This window comes from Dermacentor silvarum, chromosome 10, assembly GCF_013339745.2.
Source record: "Dermacentor silvarum isolate Dsil-2018 chromosome 10, BIME_Dsil_1.4, whole genome shotgun sequence".
Classification (NCBI taxonomy): Eukaryota; Metazoa; Arthropoda; class Arachnida; order Ixodida; family Ixodidae; genus Dermacentor; species Dermacentor silvarum.
Window position 1 is genome coordinate 14070848 of NC_051163.1, and position 20948 is coordinate 14091795.

General features: G+C 44.5%; 1 protein-coding gene across 1 annotated transcript in view; it reads left to right on the forward strand.

The window, feature by feature from the left end:
* LOC119466221 (mRNA-decapping enzyme 1A) overlaps positions 1 to 13315 on the forward strand; it is a 29744-nt gene extending 16429 nt beyond the window's left edge. The window contains exon 10 of the mRNA XM_037726704.2: positions 107 to 13315. Within this exon, the coding sequence (XP_037582632.1) occupies positions 107 to 220 (114 nt within the window). The 3' untranslated portion in view covers positions 221 to 13315. The remainder of the gene's footprint in view (positions 1 to 106) is intronic.
* Positions 13316 to 20948: the final 7633 nt, after the last annotated feature.

Sequence of the window (20948 nt, forward strand, 5' to 3'; positions counted from 1 at the left end):
ATGGCCTAGCACTTACTATTTTTATGAAACAACAGATTGTTAAAACAGCCTGTTCTGTAGTGCAGAAGAACTAAAATGTGTTTCCCCATCATTGCTTGTTTCACAGACGGACGATAGTTTCTTAGTGAAGCTACACGAGGCGTACGTGGGGAGTCTCAAAAGCCGGTTCAACCTCAACACACGGACTGGCAACGGCTCATCTATGGGAAGCCTCTTGTGAAAGCGACCCCCACAGGGTTGTGCTTAAGCAGCTCCTGTGCTCTACGGAAAGTCTGCAGCGACGTAGCACAACTCCCGGGTTGGCCACCCCATCTTCAGGAGGAGCCGCACTCTGCCACTGTGAGCTGTGTTTGGCGATGCCCTAGAGACAAAATGTCAGACATACGCTCCAGCTGCACATTGTTGGATGCGCTCAAAGAGGCGATGGACGCTGGCTATATCTCGTCGTAATATTGTGAGCCTGCACCGGGCTGTCCGTTTGGCTGAAGACAGGAGCTGCGCCTTTAGGCGGCACAGAGCTTCTGCCACTAGTGACATGTGGCGAGTGCAGCTATACAGAGGTGTTTAGCATTGTGATCGACTTCGGGTCGGGAGTTTAAATTGTCGTGTTTTTGTGGCCCTTGTGCCTTTTTTGCAACTCTGTTGGTGCTGCTTGCTGCATCGCTAGTACATTATGTAGCTAGTACGTCAGTGCAAGCGCGTCCTTGGCGCACCTACAGTAATCTCTGTCTCCCCAAACTGGCTTCAACTCTACACACCACTTCAACTTAAGAATCAAGGAAAGAAAAGGGTGGTGACATCGCTTATCAACTGCCACAGTTACTGTGCTTGGATTACATGCCTCGGTGATTCGTGGCCGTAATTTCACAATGAGGCACCTTCAACACCTGCTCAAAGACAGTGGTGTAGAGGGGTTGCTTTCAAGTAGCTCGTCATCACAGGAATCTCCCGAGACGCGTTACTCAAACTACAGTGTTTACTTTTGTCAAAGGGTGACGCTGGCTGAATCAACATGGAGTAGCGAGTTAAGGCCAGTTTGTGAATGCAGAGCTAAGCATCACTCTCACCTGGTCTTGTCAGACTTGCATTAGCATGGTTTGCCGATAGCTCTCTTAGCATGTATTTTTTTACAAAGACTGATTGGTTGTCTTCATTTGAAAAAGTAGTGGTGGGTTGGTAGCAAGTCACTGGCATGACTTTGCCATGGCTTCCAGCTTGCTGCATCAGTGAGCACTGCCAGCACTATGGCAGGCAGTTATTAAGGCAGGTCTGTGCAGAATATGATATGCTTTGACGTACCAGCAATATTCACTGAAGCAGCAAGCATTGATGTGTCTGTGCAGTTATTTTATGTATGAAAAGCACTTCTAAGGCATTGCAATGACATTGGCAACTGCCAGCGACAGATTTTTTACCATCACAAGCATACTTGTGTAAAATTTACCTTTACAATTGCTTCTATGAGAACACAGAGTTCCTTTGTCTGAGATGACATTTATATAAAATAGGAATTAGTCTGATTTGACCATGTCACTGCGTGACTTCAGCAGGCACCTCCAACAGAGCTGCAAATCAGGGAGTGTTTCCTTTCTTTTTTAAACACATTGCTGTCACCAAGCTATAGCATATGAAACATACTAGAGCGTGGGTCTTCCCACCTCTGCAGCGTATTGCTGGTTGGTTGTTCATGTAGGGTGTTTCAGAGCAAACTTGCCTGGTGCTGCAGAGCAGAGAAGTTTTAAGCCTTCTTTAATTTTTTAACTCCACTCATCTTTGTAAGCTATGCAGGCCGTGTACTCTAATTGGAGTAAATAGAGGTGGTGGGTTGGTAGCAATGATACTGCATATGGGATCCCACGTTTTGAGATTCTTTGCAGGCTGGAAAGTTCGCTTTCTCTTGCACGCACACACATGGCACCAAATTAGGGTTTCAACAGTGATTTCGTGATGCAGGTATTCAAATAATGAGGAGCAGTTCCATGCATTTGGATATTTTTCACACTCATCTTCGAGGCATTGTTAAGGGCCACATTTCTGTGGGGAAAAGCAAGCTTGACAAGCTCACTGATGCCTAAGAGCTAGAGCAAGAGAACACTGCAGTGGTGTTGTAAGAAGCTGTGGCAAGCATGTAGAAAAGTGCTGGGTTCAACCACAACTTTGTGAACAAAATGGTGAACCAGGCAAGCTAAAGTTAATCTTAAACATTCTAAACGGTGCAAAATGAAACGAGAATGAATGCAGGAAAAAGTATGATGCTAGCACCAGTGTCACCGTTTTTCCTGCCCTGGTTCTTGGTATGTTCGTGCTGCTTTCCGAGCGCCTCGTCGTAGACACCTGGCTGCAGTCAAATGCCATGATCTTGTAGGCTGGGATTAGCTCAGGGTAAGCATGTCTTGCAACGTGCAAGTGAATGTGGGATAGCGGAAGTGACGCAGGCAGCTTAAGACTCGAGTTGGTGCTATTCATTTGACTACGCAATTGCCAGAGAAGGCTGCCAAATAGAAATCCACTGCAGCAGAGGCCAGAAATTGCACGATGCATAACTCCAGAACGTGGCCAACGTTTGGCTGAAAGCCTGACTTGAACCAATTAAAGTGTCATCCGTGCCCATACTTTCGCATTCTGCTTTTAAGTTAAAAGCTTCAGCTCATCTTCAAAGAGATGAGCTACCTCTCATTTGAAAACCCCCCAGGGGCAATGCATGGAACCTCCTGCTTTCTTACAGCACGCTGTGTCTCTTGGGTCTCAAGTCCATGAACAAAAGGATTGGTTTCTTTTTTACCTGAACAGCTATCTGTGCTGGAGTCCTAGCTTTCTTTAGAAAATGCTATAGTTTTTACAACCTAGCTTACCGTGGAAATAGGGCCCCATGATCTTATCTTTGACCTTGCCATTGGCTGCTGTTCTTTAATTTTAATTCATTGTTAAGCTTGTTTTTACTCGCGTTGAAACGTTGGCCTGCTTTCTTAACATGCTAGTTAAGAAAACCAGTTGCGGGATCTTAACTTCTACCTCTGCTCTGCAGCCAGGCATGTTCCTTCTCGGCTCATACAGTCTTCTTTCATTTAGAGTCATGCGGGCCTATATCATTCTTGCCATTTTTTCATCTGCTTGATAGAAAAATGGTTCTCTTGTCACTTTTATCTTGTCATTGCATCACATTCATGTTGCAAAAGGTTTTTTTTTTTTTTTTAATCCATCAACTAGCTCCTGTCTCAGTTTGGATGGAAGCATACTTTTGAGTTTTTTTCTCTAATCTACTGTGTCATAATGATCGTCAAAAGATGAAACGCGGTTATCATTAGAGCACGAGAGTTGTTCTTTGGAGCTGCAGTGTGTGTGCTTATGTCTTGTGTAGAATAGTGTTTAGTGCATCACGTGCGCACCGCCTGTGTCTCGAAGCAAGATTACAGAGTCCTCTCTATGTTTGAGATGGAGGCAGCGTGTGCACAAGGTTCTCATCTGAGAAACCCAGAGAAATTGAAGCGTGTAATATGATGATGCAAGATGTTGAAACGGAGATGGCAGATCATTCTTCTAGTGGTGCTGTTTGGTATCACTTTTTTTTTAGCACTTACTAGATCTTTCTCATAGTGTAAGACAGAGAAGGAGTTTCATTTAGGACTTCTGCACTGTTACTTTTCACAGCTTGTCACGAAGCTCAATGGAAAGCTCAAGTTTGGAGGCCATGAGCACGATGTTCTATGACACCGTTTTTGACCGTCCCCTTTCACATAGCGCTTACAAACACAGGTAGTTGTGAGGAAGCTTGGCTTTTTGAAACATTGGCTTTCAGGAAAGTGGTCGGCAACTTTATAAATTGCTTTTCCAAACACCATTTGCCAGGCATTTTTATGCTAGGCCTCCAGTATGATAGGTGCACAGTGGTCCTGACCAACCATCAGCAACACTTGGCTGTTCCAACTTGATCAAGCCACTCGTTGTCGTTCATAATTGTTCCCAGTGCTTTGACACTTTGTGGACAACGTTTAGGTCTTGAGGGGCCTCTCTGCTCAGAAAACTGTTCGTCAGTGGTGGCACAAAGGAGGTGTATACGATAAGCAGTAATGATTGCAAGTTGATGTTTATGACGCTAAGCTCCTTTCTTTTTCTTTGAAACTTCAAGTGAAAGCTATGTGGTCTAACAGGGTTGCGTGAATAGGTGATTTGTACATTTATATGCAGTTCCCTTGAGGCAAGGTTGGCAGACATGAGGCAAGGAGCCCACTTTGATCCTTTCTTTTTTGCAAAGTAGGCCATTGCATTTGAAGCTCGGTGCACTCCTTCCATTGATCTTGGAAGTGATGCATCTTGCAGGGCTTGCGTTTTTTTTTTTTTTTTTAACATTTTTGTTGTTTCAAACTGTCGGCACTGTTAGCTAACGCAGCTGAAATGGAGAGACACCCTGGCAGGGCTTCCGAAAGCTAGTCTGGGCTCATTAAAGCCACCTTATTAATACAGTAATTAATAGGTGAGAATAAGGGCTGCAGTGCAAACAAAGTAAAACGGTGCTACGTGCATGTTTGTGTATGGTTGCAGCTTGTGTTTCGTTTCTTCCGTCTTTAAACTTTTTACAGTATGCAGTCTGGTTACATGTAGGCAAGGAAAAATAGGGGAAGTATTGGAGTGATCTGAATGACTTGCCTCGCAATGGTACTGTTCTGTTTATCTGACGTGCTTCAAAATGTTTTTTTTTTTTTTTTTTTTCAGTGGTCGAATGTACACCTGTGCGCATTCGCTCCTGTGTGTGAAAACAGTGCTGGTTGATGTCTCCACGTGCAGCAGCGTGGGTCTTTGTGTGTAGTTTGATTAATGTACAGTGTATATAGTATGGTGTCCGCGTGTATGTGCATACATGTTCGCTGCATCCAGTAGATGCTGGATCTCTCACAAGCAGCAAACTGAGATGACAGGTGGTCTTTGTTTTGTGGCTCTGCTCTTGTGACAGGCTTTGCTGCCTTTGGTGATAATGGACTTCCAACTTCATAGCAGCCCTTCAACATTTCTGATAGCATTGACCCATGCTTTTAATTAAATATGCACCCTCTAGGGTGTAAGTTTCCCAGACTCTTTAGAATTGTACACTGTTTAAGGTGTAAATTTATCACGGCAATGGTCATCATCAGTCTTTCATGTATTTTTATTTTTTTTCAATGCTGCATGTCCTGTACTTGGTTGCTAGTAGCACATGATTGTCTAAGCAATGTGTAGTGTTCCTGATTGGAGATTAGATTAGCACAAGATTAGTGATTAGGGTAATGTTGTGTGTCAAAATTACACCCTAAAGGTTTACTCATTCTTTCTTTGTGGGGTATAAAAGGTGTTTGGGGTGTAAAGGGAGAGCAAACAGTAATGATCGGGTTTATATATATATAATGATGCTGCGAGACGCTGAAACATTTTGGTCGAGTAAGTACCAGGCAGAAAGCATTAAAGAGAGGAAATGTACATGAAAGGAATGATGATCATTGTTCTGTAGGAAAGTTACATCCTAAAAGGTGCGAAGCTTTTAAATGAGTACAGCAAGGACAGTTATCAATTTGTGAGTATCACTCATCGTCAACCTATCAGTATGTCAGTGATGTTCAGCAGAACACATCTGGGAAGTAAGCAGGGCATGCACACGAACGCAGAGCATGTGATATTGTGACCACGGATTGCTACAGTGTTCTCTAGAGGACACCATAATTCATGCTTATCTGGCTGGGTTCTGTGTTTCTGCCACTATCTACGGCCAATCAATGTTAAGCAGCTACTACAAACAAAGGCAGGTTACTTAATGGTACAAGGTTCCTGCTGTGATTGCCAATGTGTGCTCCTTTTCCACATACCATCTTTGTGGCTTTTAGCACTGCAAATTCAAAGCAGCAGAGGTGATTATAGTACAGCGCCATACAGTTTGTATGTAAGCTCAAAGCAATTGACATTGCCAATCCACTCTGCCTCATGGTGCTCACTGATTGGTTAGTCAACACTCAACTGACATCATTGGAGTAAGTTGCTGAATTATGGAAGGAAGATTAGTCCTCTCCTGGTGCAGTAGGTGTCCAGTAATTGGTGCATTGTATTTGGAAGGCTGATAAATATGTCGAAGGCGGAAAGCAACCCCTAGCTCTGAAGAGCTGTAGCATATTGCCAGTTTGGCTGAAGCAGAGGAATGTAGGAAGGTTTCTCACCTTCATTGGCAAACACAGCCTGTGTACTTGTCATGTGCAAGTGTGTGTTTATCCAGATTTTCTCTCTCTCCTTCCTTTATAGTTCCTTAAGATACTTTGTATTCATGAAATTTTGATTGGGTTCCTTTGTTTATATGACAAGCTTCCAATTGTATTTCATTTATGAGTGAGCTGTACAGGTCTTACGAGACTGCACCCAATTTCAGTGATTCAGCTGCCACTCAGACTTATTTGTGTGCTTTCATTCTGAGGATTGGAATGCTTCGCTTGGCAACCTTCATACCGTCAGTGTCCTTCAGTTGAGGTGTCTCTCTATATTTTAGCGTTTCCAGGAGGCAGGTGCTTCCGCTGTGTGGTATCTTTATTGTTGTGGCTAAGATACATGAGTTGGTGGAACACACGTTAAAGAGGAAGGATCTTGGCAAAGACCAAGTAGCTGTCTGATATACATTATGGAACAGCACAAACAATGACATGAGTAAACATGCAGGACAATGCTTTGCTACGCTTTGTGTTGCCTTTAACACTGTTTCATACACATGGGAAGGGGGGGGGGGGGGGAAGCATTTTCAAATGAGATCATCTTCTATTTGTCTCATCAGTAGCAGTCATAGTGATATGTGTGCATCTTCTGGTGGTTGAGAATCATATCTGGAGTTTTAGGCCAGAGCTTCACTATCCGCCTCTTCTCGTGTAAACACATAGCTCATGTTTTCTTGTTCTTGGGTGGCAAATGGCTATCGTTGGAAATTTTCATGGCAACCAAAGCCTTTCAAAGCTCTTGTAAATTCGACTCTGTCACCTGTTACTTTTGTACACACTCTCAAAACTTGTTTCTTGCAGCTTTGAATAATTGGTCATATGGCAACATGGCAGTTCATTTGTCTAACAAATGAGAAGTTATTTTGTCAGAGGGCAGTTTCCCCATCACATACACTGTAGAGCTCCACATTGCATTTTAAGGATACCAGTCGGCATGCCACATAAAGGATAAAGTTGCAAGTCATTTGTGCATATACGATCGTCTTCAGCCAGCTGTAGGTAAGAGCCATCTCACCAAATGCAAACATGTCGCCTCTCATTTCTATAACTAAAGTTGTCTAGAGCCTGGGAATACATGCAGAGTTTTCAGTTAGCTGCTTGTGAGAAGAAAATGTGCCATCACCCGCCTGTTACATTTTGGCACAAGTGTCGCATTCGCAAAGGTTGCGTGTCAAGCTCATTCGGGTGTTACATTATGGCACTGTTGTGTTTTGCCCTGTAAAGGTGTTGTACAGAATTGCATCGTGAACTTCATTTCAACATACTTTTGTATTGCCCAACTTATTTTGAAGCACGGCATATACTCACTCCCTATATGTGGATGTCATTTGGAATGCTGTTTCATGTTAAGCCTGCCATTGCATAATTTCATTTTCTCAGCAGTTTCTAATCAACATATGCACCTATCACTTGCTTTCAAGCATGTCACTTGTTTTTATCTCTTGAGTATTGTCGCAGTTGTACGAGGCATTCTCATGTGTGGGTGGCGTCAAGTCTTTCTGAAACTGAACAGATTATGCCACCATGTGCAATGCTACTCGGTGAGTAGAGGGGATCTTCTTGTGAAAGCAGCAAGTGGTCGTGCAGGCACGTGTGTCTGGTGATGATTTTCAAAGGGACTAAAGCCGTCGCACCTTGTTTCACTGTGAATATGTACATACCTGCTGTGGGAACCTTTGCAACCACGTGCGGGTGGTCCCCTGTATCTGCGGGCCAAGGAGGATCGTCATGTGGCATCCTTGATGCTCTTCATTTGATGACTGTGCAAGACGTCAGGGGCAGGAGAGAGCAGCATCAGCAACACACCACACAAGCCAATGTGAGTCGCGTCAACAGAAGTTACGCTGTTTGTCATTGATAACCATAGCACGTGACAACTCCTGCGGCGCAGCTCATCACAGGAGAGAGGGACTTCTGAATTCTAAAAGTGTCTTCGTGGGAAAGTGCTCTCACTGGAGCTCGCAAGAAGCAGCCAGTGTTGGATGTTTGCCGCGTGTTGACATCATTCATTTGCTGGTGCTGCTACTGCTGCTGTCTCTTCGACGACTTGGACAAGATCTTGTTATCTGGTCACAATGCGATCCCTTTGTTATCTGCCTGCTCCGTGCCTGTGGAGTGTGTGTGGCTATCTGTCTCCTCATTGGCAAGCTGCTGGACCCAAGCATGTAGCACCTTAAGCCTGTATGGACTGTGGTGTTGCAGCTATGCAGTTCGATTGATGAGACAGGGATGCATCATGCGTTGAGGACATCGCTGCCACTGCCCTAGCACACCCACTGTGTTCCCTGTGTCAGCTTTCTTCACAGCTACCAAATAGCTGGTGTGTTTCAAAGTGTGACTTTGTGTCTGTGGGAAGGACATGTCGGTGTCTATCGTGACTTAGGGGTTACTTTCTTTTTGGCTGTGATGACAAAATTTACCTAGTGGCTACAGCAAAAAGAACTGCATGTGGCAGTGATGAGACGTATTGTGTCTGCACCTTATAGTTTGTAGTTGCGCAGTCAGTCTATCATTTGAAAGCAGGGGACTGCTGGCAGTGTTTGGCTTCGGTTGGGCTGCACCTGTCTTAAATTGTGCTTGCAGTTCAAAGTCGCACTCTTACCTTTCTGGTTTAGCACACTTCAAGAAACCTGTGCCTTGTTTCCGGTGGCAAACAGGTATACAATGCGTCTCGTTAAAAAAGTGGCGTAAATGCCTTGTGGAGAATCTGTAAAGGTGATGTTGGCATTTTTTACACTGCATTACACACTTTCTCTCATGAGAAATGGACGCTTTGACTACACTGGGCAGTCAAGTTCCTCACATCCAAGGGCCTTTACTGCAATCGGTATCAAGGCATAGCTAATTTCCTGTAAGCGAGACTAACCAAGGTAGTCTCTTACGTTCCTTCATATCATCATCAAAATCCTGTCTTGTAAGGAGCGAGTCACATGATTTCCAGTTCTTGGTGCAGGAATTTGGCTTCTCATCAATGCCAGCGTATTATCTAAACATTGGTATTGGCACACTGAGGGCCAGTATTTGCCAACTGTGCAGTGCTGCTATCCTGATGCATACCTACAGCACCTTTGCTCTTACACTGTTGCCCACACTATCCAACCAATCCCCTGGTCTCTAGGCTAACAGTAAATCTTGCACGTTATAAATGTGACGTGTATGACATGTCAGTTGCATCTCTTCAAGCTGGCGAGACAAGTGTGCGGTGGCCAGCGCATGCTCCGGCCACCGGACTTTAGGTGGCTCCATGTTTCGAACAGTGTAACTTCAGCATTGGTACCAGCCAACCCTCTCGTACCATGGTAGCATTTTCACACTTTATCAAAGTTGTGGGTAAGAGGTCAAAGCAGCATAGTTGATGTTGGTAGGGTGCTGCTACCAATAGCTTGAAACCAAAGTTCCTTGCCAGACTAACTGTCCCGCCAGTCCGTCCCTTATCGGCAGACTTCTTTGTTAAACCCTGGGCAAAGACCTTTCGCTTTCTAGTGACGCCGCACAAAACAGGGTTCTTGTTTGTCCAAGAGACATGTCTTGTTTTTCTTTTTGCATCAACTACCAGGGAACTACTTAAAATTAGGTGTTGTCAAGACTGGCTGGCATGTGTTGGAGCCTGCTTGTTTATAATATATTAGAAAAGAAAAAGCCTATCCAAGCATGGTACAGCTTTTTGATGGCTTGATATGTCTGACCTTGAGCATCGAAACGTGTATGTCAGATCCAACGGTTTAGAAGTTGTTTTCTTGCAAAGCTTTGCCGAAAAGAAACACTTTGTCGGCATGCTCAAAGCTTGGCACGACGTGCCCTTGTAAGTGCGGTGTTCGTAGCTTCTTCTGTGTAAGGCATGACCATTACGCAAAAAAAAAAACAGCAATGTTCCTGTGCATCTATAGTTAGCATAGCGCACTCATGATCTTTTTAGTTGCCAGGACTTCTGGATAATTTGTGCGTTTGCTTTTCCTTCCATCGTCAGTGCGTTAATATGTCACCGCCACATTTTCATTCATTTTTTTGCAATCTGTGTAAAGTGACTAACTTCATTTTGAAGACGTTTGTGCTTTTAATGCTTGCCACTGAGTTAGTTAGCTGTAAGGGCTTTCTTCTTCAGTAGCATGGCTGGCAACCTGTGGTCGAATGGCCCAGGAGTGCAAACCAGTATTGTTCTTTTATTTTATTTTTTGGCAGCACCAGAAGTTTTGGTGCTCCCCTGTGGTTGGTCAAGGCTTCCAGTTACCATGTGTTCCCACATGCTGGTTATTTTCTGCACTTGAGACAGCATGCTGAATGTGGTATCATGTGTACAGACATGCGTGCCTTTTTCCTCTGGATTATTATTTTTCTTTCTTTTGATGCTGGCACTTGCTGCCATGTATCAGCACTGTGCACGAATCTGGTCATAATTTTGTTCAGATTCCCAGTGCTCCTCTACACATGCAGGTCTGGCGTAGGCTGAAAAAAAAACTAAGGGAACTTCAGCAACAGAGATTGACAAATTAACCAAGAACATGTCATAGTGTTCACCTGCTGTCAGCGCTGGAAGCATTGACCAACACAGGGTCACGACCTACCATGGAGACTTAGTGCTCCATGGGTATACACGATCATGTATGACCATGTATCAAGTAACATGATCATGACATGAATGTGTGGCTTTTGTTAAAAGCACACGGGACACTGCCTAACTAGGGCTGCTGTGGAAGACGAGGGCAATTGCCGTGCTCATTGTCAAAATTTCGGAGCACTAGGGATGCAGTAGATGTCTAGTACATGACCGGGAGTCCAGCACCAGTCATGCACAGTCTGACCTGTGTGCTTTTGACCGACAGCTCACATTTGGGGGACATCTTGCTCTGCGGTGACATGCTGCCTGGGGGACTTTACGGTCTACTGTCGCATGTAACCACAGGGTGGGGGGATGTAGTCTAATGTCCACATGCCACCGTGGGGACATTGTAATCCAGGATCACATGCAACTATAGGGGTGTTTGTGGACTTCGTATATGCAGGACCGACATGAAAGGGAATGTCTGGTTTGTGTTCCAAGACCGTCAGAAGTTCTTGTTTTTTTTTTTTTACACTCAAACCTGGAACATACCGCCTGGAACATTGTTCAACGGAACTCCTCGCATAGTATTGGCAGCTGAGGTTTAAACTTAAATTGTGCAGTAGTAGTTGCTTCAATGCCTGTTAAGATGTTCCCTTTTTCTTTTTACCACCCTGTTTTCCACGGTGGCATGTGGCCATGCAGACGCTGTGCTGTGGCGGCACAAGCCGTTTGCCGTCTCGATGCGAGTGTGGGAAGTGGTGTTTACGTGTTGTGCTGCTGTTGCCGACAGCTTGATTTGGCACCCAACTGTGTCTAGGCTGATCAGAGGGGGAAAAACATTGGAGCTCTATTGTGAAAGCATAGAATGCAAGCTGAGCAAGAGCAATGTCTCTAAAAGGACCAAACCGGGTTGTTGCAAAAATTTCTTTTAGTCCTTGCCATGCCTTGCCGGACAAAGGGCACCGTTTGCCTTGGCTTCAGCACTGCTGTAAGCCAGGCCATAGCCCTATCTTGTTTTCTCAAGTCCTTGTCGTGCTAGGAGATTAATCAGAAAAAAAATTCATTGGGCTAACTTCCCGTCTGGTTGGGTCGCAACTCTTTGAGCTTCCGGATCAACAAGTACAAATCTTTGAATGCTTGTGTGCGTGTATATCAGTGTGTACGCGTGTATTTGTGTACGTGTGTGCCTTTGTGAGCCCACTGTTTTGAGAGATTTAATAAGAAAAAAAAAGGAAAACATTTTGCGGTCACTTGCAGAATGTGGCTTATGAACAAAGTGTACTGGTCATTCAGCACATTTTTCTCAACATGTTTTTTGTGGCTGCATTTTGTGGTCACCGCTTGAAAGTTGGTTGGTGAAGCTGTTACCAGGATCGATTTGTGTTCAGCATTAGCAAGTTGCAGTTGAGGTGGCATTTCACAATAGCTGTCTTTTTCACAGAAGTAATCAGACTTCCTGTCAGCTCTACTTCACCCGTATGCCAAGAACTACATGCTGGTAATGCCAGACTGGTTTGCACACTTTGCACTTGCACTATGTATGCTTAAAAAACAAAGCATGACAAACAGTGCAAAAAAAAAAAAAAAAAAAGCAGATGCTGCTGTGTGTTTCAACACTCTTTTGCACTCATATGTGCCTATTTCGGTTAAGCTGGTGAGCACCCTGTTTTACACCCCTGTCACATGATTAGGGTAAACTTCAGTTACAGACTACTGCCATTACATTCAATTACAAAAGAAATATAACAACATTCGTATGTGCAGTCAATGGTTAAAGGAATAACTGTGGCAGGCTGTAACTAAAGTTCAGCTTAATCATGATTGGCGTGTCCATGCAACGAGCTATTGATTGTACAGTGACCAAGTTTGGCTATGCGACGACTGCAAAGCATTGTGAAATGTCACTCACTTTTGTGAAGTTTACTCTCGTCATTAGCTTGAAAAAAAATTTTGAAACAGTTTTTTTGGAACAGCTTTTAAGCACACCAGAAAAAAAAAAGAGAGAGAGAGAAAAGCAAAATGTCAAAGATTTTGGTGCAATTGTGAGCATTCGGTAGATTTTTTTTTTTAGTTTGCTCGAAAATAGTCATTACCTTAACGTTTGCAATGCTTTATTTGCTAGTGTGTGTGTGCGTGCGTGTATGCATGTGCAAATAAGACAGACAAAAATCTTTAAAAAGTGCTAGACATTATTTTTTATTATTATTATGTTGACAGATGTATGTATCAGTAATCCTCGAGTTGTGGATTAGTTTTTATTGGTCATAAGTTTATTTGTGCTGCAGGTGCCAATTCAGATTAGAAATATTCAAGGAGTGTCGTCTTATTACCTTGTTCACAATTTCAGTGATTTCGTATGGTGGTTTATTCATGCTTTCTGGTGTTTAAATTTTGTATTTCTTTCTTACATTTTATAAGTGAGTGAACGAGAATCTACATATTGGCGCTGTAATCTGGGCTGTTGTAAAAAATGGTATTGGAAACTGTGAAAGTAAAAAAAAAGGATGCTTTATCCCCTACAGATTTTATTGGTGAAATAAAAAGGAATATTGGCAAAGGGAGTGTCATTGTTGGTTCTTTTGTTGTTTTTTTACCAAAGGCATGACTTGGTAATTGTTACAAACTGCCTAGTCATGTAGTTCCCAATCCATTGAAGAATATACAAGTGTACATTACCAGTGACATTTACTTTGGGTGGATTGGCTCATCGTGATGACAAACTGAAGTTCAACACGTGTTGCATGGCACATTGGAGCTTGCTAAATGACATCTTTTGGACGGTCAGCCACAAAAGTGTACAGGACACTGTTCCACAACAGATGTTAATTTCTGCTCCATTAAGGCGTGGCGCTTCTAATTTAATAATCCACTATGTAAGGCACAAAAACTCTTGCAGACTGAAACTTTGAGTCTATATGCACTAGCTTTGCGAAAAATTGTTTCTCTCCGTCTCTCTCTCTCCCCCTCCCTTCCCCTCCCCCCTCCAAGTTGAGTGTCCTGCAATCTTTCATGGCCAACTGTACTTTACAAGGTATCGTGAAGGCACGCCAATTCAACAAAGGCAAGGACAGCATGCTCTACAAGACCATTTTTCTAACTCTCCTAAGTGGTGTCTTTGGTGACGCAGTGTTCCACAAGTTTGCCAACAGTGCTATTGCTCGAAGCCCTTTGCCCACTGCCACGGTTTTGACATAATGTATTCCGAGATCCCGGCAAGTACAAGTCTTCTTTTGGTTTCACTGAATACCATAGTTCATTGCGGGGTTACCCGACTTTTTAGAGCTAGCATCATCTTGAAAAGCACGAGTTTATTCTGCCATTTCCTCATTTAAGCAAAAGACTTGTAAGACTGCTAAGGACCTTTCCTTTAGCCAACAGTAATGCAATATGCTCGACTATTTGGAAGTGGATCTTGACATTTTATTGCGATTATATGGACACTCCAAGTGCATTTCTGGCGTCGCTGTCGCCGTGAGGTTCCGTATAAAGTTCAACGGTGATAAAATCGTCGCCGCGCGCCGTTCGCTGCTTGTGCAAGTGAAAGCGTACAAGGGTGAGCCAGCAATTGTGGCTCAATGTAGCGCACGCGAGCCACAGTGGCGAGGCAACGAAGAGGGAGGGTGTGCGTTCTGCTCCGTCGGCTGCTTATCACAGCACAGCCACGCGGGCGCCGTATCTTGAAAGCGATCTGCGATGGGGACAAAGTGCATGTGCCAAGTACCGGTAGCTTCGTATGCGCCGTGCTTTCGACATTTAGTTCACATTGAAGCGACACGAAAGACAGCGCAAAGCTCAATTTCCGCTGTCTCTCACTAAAGAGACAAGCATTGAACCATGCTTGTCTGTTTAGTTTATAAGTGAATGTTTACAACTTTATACAGCCCATTAAACTACTATCCTTGCTTCGTATAGCTCTCTACTAACTCGCTATCGCAATCGATGCTTCGCCTTTCGGGCGAAACTGCGACTTTTATTGGTATACTCAAGAACAGGTGCTATAATTTTACTTTTTGCACAGCAACCTTCTGGTCCTCAGTGTTGCCTGCTAAGTATGAAATGGAGTATAGAGAGATGTATGGCTGGTACTCCCATAAATGTGCCTACAGGTACTACCCATTTCTCCTTGACAGAAGCACTGGCTATCTTAAATGTGAAGCATTTCTTTGCCTAGTCAGAACCAAGGTCAAACGCGAGGCTGTCCAAGGTCACAGAGTTCGTCACCAATGAGCCCGCTCACTATTGGCTCGGCCCCTCCTTGCTCCACACGCCAGCTTGCATACCACTACTCGCTTGGCGCCTCCTCTCCTTGCTCCACTCGCCGGTATGGGTGTGCGTGCCACAAATAGACGTGGGTCAGTTGTGTTAGCTGCGTTATGTTACGCATAGGCCACTACTTGCCGATACAACGAGCCTTCGAAAATATCTAGCGGAAAAGTAGCACAAGAGTGCAAACGCTCTGCAGACACTAAAGAGGTATGCGACGCGTACCAAAGCGACGAGGCAGGAGGCGAAGCAGCGGGCCAATGTGATATGCACGGTAGTGGAGCGCCAGCAACAAGAGAAGCTACGTGCAACTGAAGAACAGCAGCACGCGAAGCAAGCAGCCGCTGAACAGGCCACGGAGACCAAGCAGTGATTGTAGGACCACCACATGTTGGACGCAGATGCATACTTTCAAAAGTAATTTGTCAAAGACAAATTTAGTGTGGCACATAGCGTCTGCAACCACCTCTGGTTCCGATCGTACGTCATCGGGGTGTCGTGCCCCGCGTATGTTGCAGTCCTCAAGTGAGCGTTTGCCCGGGAGTTTCTTCGGGCTTTGCTGCACGTGCAGGGGAGAAATACTTCACAATTACTTAGATAATCATCGAAGATGGTTTCTGCTGCAATTTTTTCTTGCCAACTCCTAGCAAACCTATAGTTTCGTAATCGGGCATTTTCAGCTCGACTTCAAATGCTATGGTAACGCACAATAGTCACAGTCTGATCAAGACTAGTCTGGGCTGGAATACTGCAACAATTCCAATCCAATTCTTTTACTTTTCACTCAGTATAAGTGGTCGAACTGGACTCTACTTGCATTATCATCAGAATTGGCCAGTCATGTCTGGTGGATGATGACAAAGGAATAGAATCGAGCAAAAGGAATTGTTACTTTATATCGGCCCAGGTTCGTTTGACTATGACGGTTGTTTCAAAAAACAGTTGGTACACAGTGGCATGGTTATCATAAAACTCTTTTTTATGCACGAACGAATGTCCAGTTTTCACGGAAAATTGTCAATGAAAACATGGCCAAAGATGCTTTTTTGATCAAACGCGTGTACCCAACTGCGAACATATAATAGAGGCCAGTTGTCGATACTTGTGAAGCAGGTTACAAGGGTGGCTCAGTTGCGATGTACTTTCGCAGCAAGTGTCAGTTTCTCAACTGATCATGAATAGACATGGCTCAAGGCCTTGCTTCTAGCCAGAAATAATGGTGTGCCGACTTAGCAAGCTACAAAGAGTGGGAACTAAGGTTCGCTGAAGTGCAGTAACTATTGGTGATTTTCATTAGTCGCAGACTGGTGCGCAATTTCATCGTTGAATAGCCCTTGGTATCGGGAGACAAGGCTTTGCTGGTATGCAACCCGTAGCACTGGCAGAATGTCAACGATGCGGAGCGCACAGCTGAGGTATCGTTTGGCACTTGGCAGGGCACCTTCCAAATACCGCTGCAGCCCTTCGTTCCACACGGTGGTCATCATCCAGACTGAGCTGAAAAACAGACAAAATGTTATCGTACAGCTCGCAACTAACTTGATAGATTAATTTCCATTCAAGTTTTGGTTTCCTTTGTTTTTTACTCCCAACATGAAATCATCTGTATTCTCCGAAAAGGCTTTTAAAGAGACCATTCTAATATGCTAATCTTGAAACATTCTTTTAGGTTGCAATTATACTGATGTAATCTGTGCCTACATGTTGCTGCCCATTTAGGAGTCGGCTGCCTCGTCATGGTAGCAGCTTTTCGTGGCTGCATCCATCCTTGTATTCAAGGCAGGTAAGGTTTGATTTGATTTAACAAAAAAAAAAACAAGTTGATTTAGGCTGGTGATGTATTTCTTCAGGACTTGATTTGCATTTATTTGTTGGATAAAGGTTGCTTATTAATAGAAAAATTGAAGCACAATGTTGTTCTGGGAATTTTGCATTAACTACAGCACCAGTATGCTGGTATGACATTTAATTTTTTCATTCACATGTTAGGCCATTGTTGTTCACAAAAGTTATCATAACTCGCCTGGTTAAATCATTGGTTTCTTCAGAACGCGATATACGAGGTCTGTCTGAAAAGTGACGGAATTGTCTGTTGTGTGGGCTATGAGTGAAATAGAGATAAGCTTATTATTTAGTCAAGTAACATGATGTCTTAGTATGATATGACTGGAACCTCGGCTTTCTGCAGCCATTGACTTTTTTAATCATGCATTTTGTTATGCCATTGTCCTTGCAAGCTGTTCAGCTGCAAAAACTGAAGAATGGACCATTAACATAGAGCAATGAAGCAATCTGAAATTTCTGGTTTGCTTGGGGAAAACTCCAAATGTTTCGGCAAGTGTACGGAGATGACACCATGTTATGCACATGTGTGTTTGAGTGGCACAAGAGGTTCAAAGAGGAGCGCAAGGAAGTGAAGATGACTCAAGAAGAGGGAGGCCTTCAACAATCAGGAGTGACGGTAATGTCGACCGTGTAAGGCAGGTGTTGTGTGCTGATAGGCAGTTGACTGTTCGAATGATCACCAGTCAGTTGAACATGCAAAAGGACAGTGTTTGGGGGATAAACACTGAAGACTTGGGCATACAAAAAATTTGTGCAAGGATGGTGCCACGGCTGCTGAATTTTTATTAAAAGGATCTCCGCATGTCACGTGTCTGGATATCATCGCATGTCTTCAAACTAAGCCAAAGTTGCTTTGTCAAGTCACTACTGGTGATATGAGACTTGTATTTTTGAGTATGACCCAGAATACAAGCACCAGAGGTGTCAGTGGAAGTCTCTGTTGTCACCGAGGCTGAAGAAAGTAAGGCAGTCCAAGTCAAAAGTGGAAGTTATGGTATTCACATTTTTTTATGTCAGAGGCACCATCTACAGTGAGTTTTGCCAGAGGGCCAGACATCAAATGAGCAAATTTACAAATAGATTTTGCAAAGTTTGCTTTGCTCAGCACTGGAGCTGTGGCGAAACAAGTTGTGGCTGTCGCATCAAGACAACGTACCAAGTCACAATGCCCTCAGCATCTGGCAGTTTCTAGCCAAGAGGAACATCGCCATCCAAAAACGACCAACCTATTTCACTGAACTTGCCCCCTGTGACTGTTTTTTGTTCCCCATGCTCAAGGGAATTATCAAGGGACCCCATTTTGAAGGCGTGAAGGTAATCAAGAGGGCGGTAATGACGAAGCTGCAGAACTTCCCAGAAGATCAATCCTTCCAGCCGTACATAGAGGCGTGTCAGAGACAGATGAAAAAGTGAGCGACACTGAAGGGGGATTACTTTGAAGGGACATCACATAGCTTGCCATTTGGCACAGAAATAAATTGTTGGTGCCATCAGTCCCGTTACTTTTCAGACAGACCTCCTAATCCCTGGGTATTGATGAACTTTTGACTAGTTCTGTGTGTGTATGAAATGTTTAATTGCACAAAGAACACCAAACTTATGCTTGCCTCAAACAAGTGACCAAGGTTACGTATTCGGTGGCAGAACGACCGCCGGTAGTCGAGGAACGAACGACCAGCACCGAGGACTGGAAGACAATCTGCTTTACTTTTGTGAAACACGCTTTTTGGGCGTTTCCTGACCAATCACATTGGCGCAAACATAAAAAGAAAAAAAGTGTCGGCGAGTGTGGCAATCTTATCTGAAGATGGAAGCGCTAACAATAGGGAAGCAGTGCAGACTTAATACCCGGCATCATCCTTATGTTTATAGTACTAAAGTAATCTCTTCTGTCAGCATGCGGGGTACACCTATTAACTTTAGATAAACTATCTCATTTACAAATATTAAGTAGATTGCGCGCAGTGCTACTGCAGATGTGCAAATAATCACTCATGTTCGCACCTGCTGGTCTGGCTGTTAAGATTGACATCCTCATGGAGAACTGTTTGTCACAGTGAATCACAATGTAAAACCACGGTTCAAAATCGTTCAGTTGGCGCATCTGCCAAGGAACTTGCCTCTGTCTCTGGGAAAGTTGCCGAGCCGTTCAGACTGATAACTTCATCAGTACAAGCCACAACTCCATCCTCATCTCGTGAATCCAGCAGCGCCTACAAGCAATCACAGTGAGTGTTTCTATTACAAGGCATCAGAACACTTTCGGCAGGCCTTAGAATTAAGTGCCTATGGACTAATTAAGCGTGGCCTTTGGCTGTCCGACTGAGAAATAATATACGCGAAATTGTGAATTAGGAGTGCAGGTGCAAAATTTTCTCAACTTAACACAAAACCATTGTATACAACAGTGCCTGAAAAGTTATTATTTAAAAGGTGCGCGTGCCTCTTCCTCTAGCTCGGCCGTGGCTGTGGATAGCTGTCAGCGCGGCTGAGCACATATGCGGTAATCTGTGGTGGGTGCAAAGCTTAGGCGAGCCAAGATGGCTGGTGGCTTCATAAGCACTATCTTCTCGAGCGCCTAGTGCTGGAGGTTGCGTAATCTCGAGTTTTGGAGACGCGTCGGAGAGGCTGACGCAGTGTTCGCTCCCCTCTGACTGCCAGCGAGTGTTCGCAGTCATTGAGTGAGATTTGTTCATTTCTGCTGTACATTTGTGACACCATGCTTGTTAATTTTATTAGTAAGCAAAAGTCTACTACAATTCATACAGCCAATAAAACTTCGAACCTTCGAGTAGTTGTCTAATACCTTGCTCTATCGCTAACAATGCTTCGCCTTTCGGCCGTAACAGCGCCTTTTTGGAACGCAGCTCTAAGGCGCCCGTTCCTACGGCGAGCGTCGGCGTCCCTCGTAACCAAGCGAACGAGCACAGCAAAGGACGAAAGAGTGAATGCGGAGTGCAGCGGGGGATGAAAGACTGCGATAGCGAAGAGAGCGCGAGGAGGAAAGCAGAGGAGGGGGTGCAGCGGAATTATGAGGCGGAGGAGGAGGATATGGCAAAAGCGCGAGAAGCACTGTAGTGCCGCACAAGACAGGTGCTGTGGCGACGATGGCTATGAGATGGCGCCAGAGAAGCGCGCGTCATCTGTTCACCATGTGGCGCCACCGATACCATATATGGAAACAAAGCGCTGCGCATGAGCAGAGGTCTGTCTGTGGCGACTGCTGTGAATCGTGCCCACGGGTCAGCCGCACGCTGTCTCTCGCGATCTCCCGATTAGCAAGGCAGTCGCGCCACACTTCGCTCCGTTTGCAACGTGCCGCACGAAACAGATTCTCCGCGCCAGCCAATATATCGCGAAATGAAAGCACGTATGGAGCTGCACTCAAATTTCGCATTAGGGAGTATCATAATCGTCAGTGAATTTTCTTTGTCTCAGAGTATACCTGCACATACTTAGCCTTTCATCACATCTTTTGCAATCACCACAAGACTGGTTGTGTGGCGAATGCTCGCGCCCTGGCTTCTGGGAGGTGGTGAGACTCTCTCTGGGCAGGTCAGTGTGCGACCCCTGTTGGACGGGGTCATGCGAACTTTCGTCTTGAGAATAAGTACATTACCAGTGTGGTTGTGGGCTTAATTGTAAGGTGGTCGAGTCTCTCAAAAGAAAGGTAGTCCACGACCGGCTTCAAGTCGTATGCGCCTTTGTAATATGCAGATTTTGGGTAGGTGAGGGGCCAACACAGCACACTACCATTCAGTTTTTTTAATTTATAGAACCAATACTATAAACAATGTATAATGGCTACCGAAATTTCAGACGCTCTACCGGATCTTGCTCGAATATTGCTAGATTTTTCAGGCATGACACGTGCACGCAATGTTGCAAGTTTACAACAAACATGGCAGCCGTGAGCAACAGATTGTCACCTGTCACCTCGCCTTCATGCGATTTTAAAGCAAAACTTTCTTTGTGGTGTCCAACAAGTTTTAATGCTGCATTGATAGGACCGGTGCAGAGAGTGGTCTGCAGCCTGTTGATAGCGGCATCCCACTACGGGCGAAACTATCAGCCGCGGCAGA